General features: G+C 38.2%; 1 protein-coding gene across 2 annotated transcripts in view; it reads right to left on the bottom strand.

Moving 5' to 3' along the window:
• Positions 1-12,263, bottom strand: part of MED13L (mediator complex subunit 13L) — a 304,666-nt gene that overhangs the window by 46,566 nt on the left and 245,837 nt on the right. For both annotated transcript variants that reach the window (XM_030335708.1, XM_030335707.1), the window contains exons 6-9: positions 9,903-10,097; positions 9,324-9,512; positions 5,471-5,636; positions 3,451-3,555 (exon numbers count right to left, since the gene is read on the bottom strand). In XM_030335708.1, coding sequence (XP_030191568.1) covers positions 3,451-3,555; positions 5,471-5,636; positions 9,324-9,512; positions 9,903-10,097 — 655 coding nt within the window. The remainder of the gene's footprint in view (positions 1-3,450; positions 3,556-5,470; positions 5,637-9,323; positions 9,513-9,902; positions 10,098-12,263) is intronic.

Raw genomic sequence — 12,263 nt, 5'->3', positions numbered from 1 at the left:
TAACGTGTTCACACTGCATTTTAAAACCAAGAGTAATGAGATCATTCGCCAAGAAAGAGAGAAAAAAAAAGCTTCCAATTTCTATCTTACAACACTCTACTAAGTCCAATATAGAATGGTTTATAACAGCTTGTAGTCTTGTCAATCGGGAACAAAATAATTATGCGATTTTCCCCCAAAGTGTGAAACCAAGGGTCGATCCTACAAATATTTAATAGAATAAGCAGACTACAAACCTTATATGCCACTATTATTGGAAAAAAAGAAGGAAGGAAAGACAACTTTGGATCTTACAGACTCACAAACTTAGAAGTAAGAAGAGGGGGAGTGAATACTAAAAGCACACATGTACACAAATGCACCTGTACTAAGCAGGATGGCAAGTCTGCTCATACCCTAACACACTTCTTGGTAAGCACATGTGTGAGATATTGCTCAGTAAGGGCCCACGAGACGATGCCAAGGTTTAATCTGTGCAACAAAGTTATATAGCAGGTCAGCCAGTTCCTCCCAATATATAAATCAACCCAGGGAAACATGTAAGCTCTCCTGCCGGTGTAGCAGTAACTCTCTGAGGCCGCTAGGGTGGCATTAAATTACTGCTGCATTGCACTAAATGATGCCCTAGTGGGCAGTAAAACGGATTTGTGTGGCATAATGGGATGGTTTAGTGGGACAGCAGGATGGCCACCCTGCCCCATAAGGCCATTAAACAGTGTGAGGAGTGGACCATTCCATAATGGGTTTGCTAATCCTGCAGCAGATAATCCAAAAAGACTCTTGCTAAAGTCCTTGCTACTCAAAAAAAAAAAAAAAAAAAAAAAAATTCTGACTTTGAAGAAGGTTGTTTAAGCATAAGGCTATTGTCAATAAGGTAAAAATTGTGCTTTAAATCTGCAGGGCACCATACCACAGTAAGAGGTGAATGTCTCATCTGAAAAATATCTCAATCAAATCTTCTAGGGGTGCTTATTTTAAAACCTAAGCTCTAAAAGTCTTTTACATAAAACTTTTTCATTTGGACTTTCTCAGAGCATTTAACCACACCAATCCTTTGATAGATATTTTATGATAGCCTCTTCAAAGTAAGGACTTTTTGCAAACTAGATAATCTCATATAAAGTCATTTTTTTTTTTCAATTGTACTTAACGACTCAGCTACATTGTGAAATGGTTACAATTAGGGACACATCAGTAAGTAACAGACTATCACTGCAAATCTCTGAACAGGTAAAAGGCCTCCATGGAGCGGGCAGGCAGATCAGGCTCAGAAAGCTAACTATATGGGTGGTCCATTGGTGGGAAGAAACCAGAAGCAGGGCCAAACATTGTAGAAACACACACAGTGGCTAAAAGAATGGGGAAAATAGAATTACTATCATAGATATTTCAAAGGAAGTCATTGTGAAATACAAGGATAAAAATCATCTATAAAATGGAAGAAAAATATATAAATGATAATGTCTCTAGGCTGAGAAGGGAAAATGGTGACTTAAAAAAATGTGCCTGATCTGTGAGAAAAGAGACTTGTCAACATCAAGGGTATTTCTCAAAGGTACCCCCGTAAATATAAGACTAAAGCATATATGGGAAGTCACGTCTAGAGATAAATATTTGGGACTCAACAGAATCAAATGCATAACTACAAAACAGACCTGAAGGTAAAGATCTGGTGAAGAAAAAAAAGGATTAACTTCAGGGGACAAAAGAAAACGTGTTATTTATTTACACTTCAGGTAAAAAGAACTTGAGGTACCAAATAAAAATGTCACAGAAATCAGTAAAAAGGTGAAAAATCTAGATTAAGACCAAAAACAAGATGAAGGCAGAAGCAAAGTTAAATACACTAACATTTTTATCCTAGATGCTTTCTAAAGGTGGCCTATAACTTGGCTGTAGGCGGTTTAGAAATCCATGTTAATAGGAAAATACTTTCTGTCACACAATTTACAATGGCCAAGAAACAGAAGTAAAACAGAGATTCAGCTGACATACCATACCTTCCCTGAGATCAGAGAGAGATTCTCACATGCTCAGAGAGGAGCAACTTCTTCAAAAACATCCTCTTTGAAAAAATCAATAGTGAGTTTTATTAGGCTGATACTTACAATGTTTCTCAAAGGAAAAAAAAAAAAGGCTGACTAGTAAGGCAGAGCTTGACAAAGAGAATCAACAATAAGGGCAGGGGAGGACAGGAAGGTAGTGTCAAAACTGTTGTTTAAGTGTGTATACACGCGCGCGTGTGCATGCGTGCACACACACACAGTTTGCATATATTCTCAGGGGTCATTTGACTGCCTCCTTACTCGGAAGCCAACTTATTTATGCCACGTTAAGAACCCCTATCTAAACTAGGGAAATGAATGGCCTTTTTCTTAATATGCATGATCTCCACTGAACTTTTTCTAAGTGCTGAGCAGTATCCCATGTGAAAATACACAGTTTGGAAGCAAAGCTACTCTTAGTTGCTCATTAAGTGAATAATCACCATCACATGTTCAACAGTCAGCTGAGCTGGGGGTAAGACTGACACACACTTAAGAAATCCAAGAACCTTGGGGTGCCAGGTGCCTCAGTCGGTTAAGCAACCAGCTCTTAATTTTGGCTCAGGTCATGATCCCAGGGTTGTGGGATTGAGCCCTGCGTTGGGCTCAGTGCTGAGTATGGAGCCTGCTTAAGATTCATATCTTCTCTCTCTCTCTCTCTCTCTCTCTCTCTCCCCCCCCACCCCCCCCTTTGCCACTTGCACGCTCTCATTCTTTCTCTCTCGAAATAAATTAAGAAAGAAAAGAAAAGAAGAGAAAAGAAACCTAAGAACCCTCATGAGTGCCCAGGACAATAGGACTCCACTACCACAAGGAGTGATAAGTCAAGGTAATACCCATGAGAGCAAAAATTTTCTACAGAGATCAACTCAGGGTTCTATTCAAATATCTAAATGAATGAACAAGAATTTTAGCCATTGGCAGATGTTGTTACCAAATACCTGCCTCAAGCATCAAAACACACCAGCAGTACCAACAACAAAACAAATTATCTATGGAAGGCCTGTTTAATCCAAATCCTATGAATTCTAGCCAACTTATTTAATATTTATCTCTACTTTAAAATTAAGAATTATGAAATAAACTCATTTAAAGGGGAAGAGACTGTCTTATCAAACTGATGCCTTTAGTTTTGAGGTAGCTACTGTGAAGAAACTTGTGGGAACAATTGGCTCACAGGGCCAGTCATCTAACAAAGCTCTTTTTGAGGCCTGACAATAAAACCGTACCATCTACATAGAAGAAAAGACTTATCTTTTTCTTCTCTGCTGGAGGAGGAAGAAGGCTGAACAGAAAAGACAAAACAAAATGATGGGGAAGAAGCGGTCTGAGAGTCCAGGAGACACAGCCAACAAAAGGTGCCACCATCCGATCCGACCCCCGTTCTGCCTCGTCCACCACCTACCTAGAGCAAGAACAGCTGACTCTTTGGGTTGGATCCACAAAATCCCAAGTAGCAGGATTATTAGCAGGCTCTTCTTCAAGAGTTGGAGTCGACATTTGGCTCCTCCTACATAAGGTTAAAAAGGTGAGTTGTGTCAACATGAGATAATATTTGTACCTCTGGGAGAAAAATGTTTAAAAGACCCAAATACATTACACATAGTAATGTTAGCTAGCTGAGAGATGGCTCAAAGCGACCCAGGGCTAGCGTGTGTGTGTGTGGGGGGGGGGGGGGGGGGGCAACTTGTTCTTTGCACTAGAAGAAGCAGGATCCAAAATACTTCTGTTTAAGAATAAAGTACATTTGAACACGGGTGACACACAGAGCAATTAAAACACTACCTGGCACTATGGTCCGTTGCTTTAAAAAGCCACCTAAATTTTGGAGAAATAACCGAAATTTTTAAAATTATCTTTTCGCAGCATCTGTGAATTACATGCCCTGGGACAGACTATTTAAATCATTCTTAAAACTCCTATATTTACTAGCATTTAAGGGCAGCACTTTACACTTGTAATGTGAATTAAAGACAAGAAAAAAATGACCTCTTACATGTCACTGGTAATTGGTAGCAAAAAGCAGTGTCTGTTATTACACAGTGACAAGAAAACACCGGGCAGTATTTTTGTATTGCTGATTCTGCCACAGCTGATACTGCAAAGTGCTTCGATGACGGCTCTGGAGGGACTTCTCTTGCTCTCTACCCTCCCCTGCCTTTCTGGGTGTCACTTCTCTGCTCTGTGCTGCTGCCACAAAGGGCTGTTAGAGTTGGCGAAGGTGATAGGTTAGTGGTGACAAAAATCAAAGACGGTAAATGACAGGAAAAGAAAAAGAAAATGTTAACTTGGAAATCATCTAGGCATTGTAGATAGAGGTGAAAACACCTGTACCAATTATTCTAAAGAAAAGGATCATTTTTTAGTGACTAAAGATACCTTTTTAATTCTATAACATGATATATAATCTCCGGCTGCAATGATTCTAGATTTTATGTACTATATCTTCATCAGCAGCCTACTCCAGAACCAATTCACTGAGGAATAAATATATAGTATGAATTTCCTAAAAGCTCAATCCAAATGACAGGTTTTAAATCTGTATACAGAACTCTAAGTAGTCACTGAAGAACACTTAATTAATTTCTAAAAGGAGTGGAGTTCTTAGCAGTTATTGGCAAGAGCATCCATATTTATTCTGTTCTAGAGAATGAAGACTCATTTGTTTACTTTCCTCAGGCAAAAAAGGGGACATCTCAGTTCTATCAAAAGAGATGTGAAAATATGCTGAATCTGTTTACGTAAATTTGGGTAAGTAGAATAGTATTTATCGACTACTATTTGCTTTCATTCATGTAACTAAAATAATCATCAGCAGTCTCTTCTGAGAATCAATTCTTCCTCTTTTCCAGAATCATGTTAAGGAAGGCAGGGAGGGAGAGCAGGAGGATAGGTGGTAGGGGAGGAAAGGAAGGAAGCAAAGTCTGGTAGGGGAAGAAAAGAATACGGCTTCCCCAAATCAACCAACAGAAGCACAGCTGCTGGTAAACACCCCTCTGTCATCAGTTCAGTTCAGAACTGTATTGTCATTTAAAACAGAAGGCCAATGTCACAGAAAATGCGACGAAGGTCATTTCCCTTTGTAAATAGAAAACATTCATAAATTGGTATCTGAAGGAAAACCACACCCACTGACTACTGTCCTAAACCATCTGTGCTAAAAAAAATGCCAGATGAATACTGTGCCAATCTTGAGATGACCAGAACTTCAAAATTTCCTAAATAATCAAATTCAGTAAAGTAAACGTCTTTAACATCCTTGCTTTGAATTTTGTGCTATTAAGTTAAAAAAAAAAAAATGAACTACGAATCCAATGACCCCTCAGGTTTGGTCACCCAGTGGCACAATGTGAGTGACACTCTTCATGTAGTAATCAAAGAGACGGCTACTGAAGCATGACCCAGACAGAATGCAGAAGTCATACTTGGACTGGGTTCTGTTGAGGATGCATTCCTTCCAGACTCGATGGACCATGTGATTGTGGAGTTTTGGAGGAATCTTCCCCGATCTCTTTGGACTGTGCATAGTTATCATCCCCCCGTCTTGGGAACCTAGGTGACTGACCGCACTCTGCGTACCTCCGCTCTCCCCTGAAAAAGAAAGACAATCTGTAATGTGGAAATTATCCGAAAAGGTCTCCTTGTACATAGACCGCAAGCTTATTTAACAGAAATATTTTGATTGTTGAAACTCGTATTATTCATGTAGCTTTGTTCCCACCCCCCTGGCAACAGCACTATCTGTAACTATGAGCATAATTTGCAGACCGGCACTTTGTATGCTTCTCTGTGTTCTCCCTAAAATAGTTAAACACATCGACACTCACGCACCCCAAGGGCGTGGCCACACAGAGGCATTCCTACTCTACAGATATTGGAGACAACTTACTTGTAAGGGTTTACACAGTAACATTAAAAATGTAAACATGAATAGATTGTTTTAAATTTTTAAACCCCCAATACAATAAATAAGTTTCAAGGAAGAACAAAACAGTAGAGGGAGCTTTATGCTCATTTAGCTTAACGGCTGTGCAACTGCACCCAGTGCCCTGGGTAGGAGAAAAGAACTTAATGGCACAAAGCTTTTAACAAGGTCAGATTTCAAATTTGTGTGTGGAACTGTCTGTCCTTATGCCTGACACTATTTATGAAAGCTTAGTGCTAAAACACTGAAAGAGGTTGTCTCGACATTCTGTATCAGAGGATTATTCACTAGTTTCTCTCTAATAACTCCACTGAGTTTTCCCAACTATAGTTGGTATGTAATCCATTTCTTTCTATTACGTTGATTATGATTGCTGGTAATACTGATTATTGGTTATGAGTATTTTACTACTTCTATCTCATACAAGACAAATACGGAAGTTGATTTTCAGTATTAGATTCTGATTCAATTACTTTCATCCCTTTGACTTCATAAATAAATCCTGGGTTTTATTCTCAACCGAACTACGATCAAAACATCTTGACCGAAATAATCAATTTTAAGCACGCTAGAAATCTCTACCCTCATCTGAACGATAAACAAACATCCTAATACCACAAATTAATAGTCCTGATAACAATGGAACACTACTGTTACATAAGTTGAATGGTTAGGCTTAGCTCTATCTTAAAAAAACAAAAAACAAAGACCAGTGTCAAAATGCTTACGATTCTAAGGAACTGAAGACTGCTTGCTTGTTCCCTATAAAAGTATTATTATATTACAAATGAGTTAAGTTAAAGGAGACAAGAAATTTGGTCTTTCATTACCATCTTTCATCTTTACTTGGTTTGTGATACAAAGTAATTCATTTCAATTTTATAATGGATTTTCAAATGCTTATTATAAAACTAGGAAAAGTGGAGAAATAAACAGAAATAGAAAACACAGCCCTTTGTCCCCCAAACAGCTTACAATTTAGCTAAAGAGATCATATGTCCATGGCACCATAAGGGATAATTTATGAACAAAGAAAGAGACGGGTGGGGAAAATAAGGCACAGTCTTTCCTGATTAAAACTGAGTTCATGCTTTTCAGTAGCTTTTAATGACTGAACTAAAAGGTGGATGATATCTCAAAGGGAATTAAATAAGACTTGTACTCCATGCTGTCAAATACATGTTGAATATTGTTTCTCAAAATTATCTCTATAAACAGAAGGTGCAAGCTGATGTACCTATCCACGTGTGGCATGAATGATTTCACCAAAACCAGCTGGCCCTCCTTCCCCTGCTAATCTAGGAGATTCTTGGCCATCTTAGGGGAAAAGGGAACCCATTTTGTCCTGTATCTACGAAAATGTCAATGTGCAATGTTAGTCATTACACAAATGACAAGGCTAAGCAGGACTCTGAGAAACATTAGGTGTCCTAAGCTATACTTCAACGTATCATAATTATTATCACATATGAAAATTTAGACAAATTCATTTTACAAAGATTCCAGTGGCTTTTAGTTAGTTAGTTAGAGAGAGAGAGAGAGAGAGAGAGAGAGCGAGCGAGCGAGCACAGGCATCAGGGGACTTATTTACCCAGGGCTTAGCACAATGATACTCACACAGAGTCCAGGGAAAGTAATTTGAAGATCTACAGTGAGGAAGTCCCTACTGAAAACCACCATAAACAAAACCTGGTGTTTCTGAATTGTGAAATTCAGAGTTCTGAACTGACAGGATGCCAGGACATCATGCATACAGCAGGCTTTCAATTTTACATTAAATATAAATTTCACCAAGTACCAGGAAAAAGAAAAACAACCAGATAAATAAACAAAAACTGATGACAACTTATGTAGCCCAAGTGTTTAAAATCCAAGCCTCAAGAGGAAATGTAATTAACCAACTTTTCAAAATACCGATAATTCTAGTCTTTATATTAATAGATCTTTTCTATGATGATTATTAAACAAAACTGTCAAAGCGTTTTTCTCTTTTTTCTTTTTGAATAAACACTGAGCAAATCCTTTCACAACGGGTCATCCAAATTCTCTGCTGCACCACATTAGAGTCGGATGTCCTTTTTTCACGGTGTTAGCAAGTGCGTTGCTCCCAAAGACAGAGGCTGCGTGTTGCCCACTTGTATGCCTTCCACACAGTTTCTGAATAATTCCTTCTAGATACCACAATCACGTGTGCTGGAGCTGGTGTTTTGAGTACCGCTTTAAAACCACTTACGCCACCACCCACATACTGCTCCGCTGCTTACAGAGCTCTGGCGAGTACGTCACCTAGCATGTGTGACAGCTCTGTAAAGTACATGGTACTTTTAACAGAGAAGGAGACGGAGGTTCAAGACAAGCATGAGAAGTGAGTACAGCCAACTCACCTAGTAAAAGCTACACAGCCAGGTTTTTAAATTAGGTGCATTCAATCACAGTATCTGTCCTTGTCCCCAATATATTGCTTAGCCATGAACATTTACTCAACACCCTCCACACGCCAAGCAGCATGCTAGAAATTCTGAAATACTGTCTTATCTCATCTCGTGAAAATAACCACGGAAGTATGTATCATGCTTGATAGCCTGTTTTCAGTTCACCACCCAAGACTTTATTTACTCTGATGCTTTTGCTAACGTGGCCCGCATTAAAAAAGCCTATAAATGATCTCACTTCAGTTCAAGTCCGATGAGTATCCTTTCCTTACTGACTAGATTTCCAATTAAAATGAAGTCAACTACAACAACCAAAAAGTTAACACAGAAAATATACCACTCAACAAAGAAGGCAAAATGCTCCCAATTTAAACAATTTCTGAATTTTTCCATTAAGGACATTTTTAAATTTTTCACATGTAATTAATACTTGTCACTAATGTGGACAGATTACTGACAGAACAAATTATTTGACTCGGAGTTCCTAGATGCCAGTCTAACTTTATAATATAATAAGGAAAGAATCATCCTAGACTTGCCCTTGGCTGGCAATGGTGAACTGGGCACACGCTTCAGCCATGCTGATTTAGTGTTTTCCACCGTTTAAGGAAAAAAAGAGCAGCCTACATCTTGTGCCCTAATTTTGTGTAAAGGGATAGAAGTGTGTACCAAACTTAAGAGAAGCGACCACACTGTCCGAATGGAGTGGAGACTAACACAGCACAATTAAAATTTTGAAGCACCGGAATTGTGTTTGCCGAAAATTTTCTTCCTCCATTTTGCAAAATCCCCCTGTCGTGTTCCTTCCACCTCCTCCACAAGGCATGTCTCACCGTGAGTTTGCTCATCTGTCCCACGGCAAGGGAACTACGTACTTTTCTGTGACCTCCTCCACCTAGGACATGCCTGGATTGTACTCACCCATTACAGCCTGTTCTGGAGAGGTGGGAGGGGTGAGAGGCATTCCACAGTTACTTGGGTCCTTCACACTACCCAGTCCCTGCTGCCCGATGGTAATATGGCCTCCAGCACCGGCAACGCTCTGAGGAACCGGTATGTCATTCTGAGAGATTAAAACAAATGCTGAAGGATAAACCATCCGAACGCCACCTGTGAGGAAAGAGAGCAAGGAGTGAACCGGGCCTGAGAAACAGCTCACAGCAGGCTGCCGACTTGATTATTCTAGCGGTCAGAGGCAAAGCTCAAGGATGAACATGAGACGCTCGTGAGGTCCTGCCAGAAGTGATGTGCTCCATTCCTTCCTAAGTTAATAGCTGTTTAAACATGTGCTCCAACATTATGATAATAGCATTTGGAATACAGGGACCTCGGTGCTTCAGGCAAGATAACTACTCAGCATATACCACGGTGTCAAGAGAATAAAAAAAAGATGGGAGAATTATGGAGCTTATTTTTGATGAATCTCAATGATTATCTTTTTAAATTAAGAAAGATGAAGAAGATAGAATAAAGTTCTTCAGGCAAAATATTTTCTCTTACCAACAATTACTTCGACTGCCACAGGGAAATCATCATCATATCCCAACTCCTCTTCTTCTTTCAACTCCTCTTTCTTTTTCAGCACCATTGGGTAGAAATACTGCCATTCCTCAATCAACTTACGGGTGGCGGGGTCTGACATCTTGTATGCTTGGCCTGTCAGCGTGCCATTTAAGCCATAAGGACTTACCAGTACTAAGGCAGGGAGGAGAAACAGATGTTAAAGATCGACTTGATAATTTCTACTTAAGCGTAATGCTGCATATGTGGGGATTTAGGTTAAAGCATACCATCGCTTACTGGGTATGGCTCTTTATTTCCTGACTCCTTTCAAAGTCTGATTTTTTACAGTTTCTCATTTTAGTACCTATTACTTATACACCTCTCAACTCACGTCAATTTTTTAAGGAAATAAATGGGGAAGGTAAAAATATTATGAGACAGCTGTATCAACACACAAAATATAAACTATCTGTATACTAAAGCGTATACACAACTGTTTGATAATAGCCTATACAATGCAAAACTGAATCTTTTATAACAAAAGAAAGCCATTTAATACACACACCCCCAAAACCTGCCTAGAACTTGAATACTCTTCCCAGGGTTTCTGAGACTTCCTGAATGTCTGTAGTAATTTTAAAAATAAGATATAAAGAAAACTTGTATAGCAAAAAGTCTTAATGTACCAAGTCTGAAACATAAGCCTTACGTTATAATTTCAGTTACGGCTGTTTTGAAGGTCTGTTGATGAAACAACTCCAAATAAAATTTATTATACTCAAAGTAAAGGACTCAAAATCCCTCTATCTTTCTCTTTCAGTATTTGACCTGATGTTATTTTCACTGAGCTAGACACAAAAATGTAGTTAACACGATGCTGTATATAATATATAACCCAGCCAGTTTGTGGCCTTGGGGTGAGGCTAACCTTCCAAACAACACTTTTCTGGGGATAAACTTTTTCTTAACCCTAATTTCTAAAAAAAAAAATCTCAGCATAGTCATAAAATGAGATGTTCTTTCTTTGGATGGCTTTAATTTTTTTTAACAGCTAGTTGATATATGACATCGTTCAAGACAGAGATAGCTGTAGACATCACATACTCCTTGTTGCCTCTCTCCTGTTCCTCACTGAGCCAGATGGGATAAAAATACTGATTCCAACCAACACAGTGAGTCAGGGGCAATGTTTCTGTATTAATACTTCCAGGAAATTCCCACACCAATATGGTTAATTATTTTTACTATAATTATCTATAGGCTAATACCTGCCCTAAGAATGTAACTTCTCCATACCGATCATGGGAAATAAGCAGGATAACATCCCACAAAAGTCTTCTACAATTCAAGACGTCAGTAGCAAATGAGGAAGCCTTTAAATAAGTGGTCTATGGAGACCTGATAATGCTAATATTATCTTTCCCAACTTAGAAGGTTAGTTGCCTTCCCTCATGACTAGGAATTCCTTCTGTTATTATCATAAATAAACACTTCCATTTTCAGTGATAAAGTCTAGAATGAAGTTAGATGGTCCTCAACACCTTTACAGTCAAGAAAACACAATATTTAAATAATTCTGGTAATCCACAATATGCACACACTGTACAACTCCAAAGTGTACAGTTTGAGGACTGGGCTTTGACTTTTGTAGCAGTTGACATAGCAAAGATCCCCAATTAAATAATGATAAAGCATATAGTTTAAAATGTGTTAAAAAGTAAGGGGGGGAAAGGTAATAATTAGGACACAGTCAAATGAGGATTCAATGTTCTTTTTTTACCTTAAAAAAAAAAGTCTCAATTATCTTTAGGGCAAGGAACAGATGTTTTTATCAAATTAAATCAGAATCATTTGTAGGAAACCAAAAGGCAATCATAAACAATATGGAGGCTAAACACTCATGACAGGCTGTTAATAAGTCCATAAAAATATTTTACTTAAATCCCTTAAAATATCAGTGTTTTTAAAAAATTACATTGTGGGATATACTGAGACCATAGCAGACATCTCTAGTAAATTAGACTGAACCAAAAAAAATTCTTCCAGATGGTTCAATCTAATATTATTACATTTAAGTACTGTAACATTTATAATGCTATTCATAGAAAATTCTGAATTCCAAAAACAACATTAAAGATTTAGAATTCATGGTTAGAAAAAATGGACATGGAGTTATTTTGGGGATATTGAGGTGACTGGTTGAGAATTAATGAAAATATAAATGTTAAGTTAAATTACAATAAAAAACTACCATCAATGCAGTCTTTAATTAAAATAAAATAATAAAGTTATTAACATTATTGAAGAAACTGCGACTCCAGAAATTTGATTCTGGATGAAATTTCAAAAACAGTAATT

The sequence above is a fragment of the Lynx canadensis genome, chromosome D3 (assembly GCF_007474595.2).
Source record: "Lynx canadensis isolate LIC74 chromosome D3, mLynCan4.pri.v2, whole genome shotgun sequence".
Taxonomy (NCBI): domain Eukaryota; kingdom Metazoa; phylum Chordata; class Mammalia; order Carnivora; family Felidae; genus Lynx; species Lynx canadensis.
Note: the sequence above shows the minus strand (reverse complement) of the source record. Positions and strands in the feature narration are given on the sequence as shown.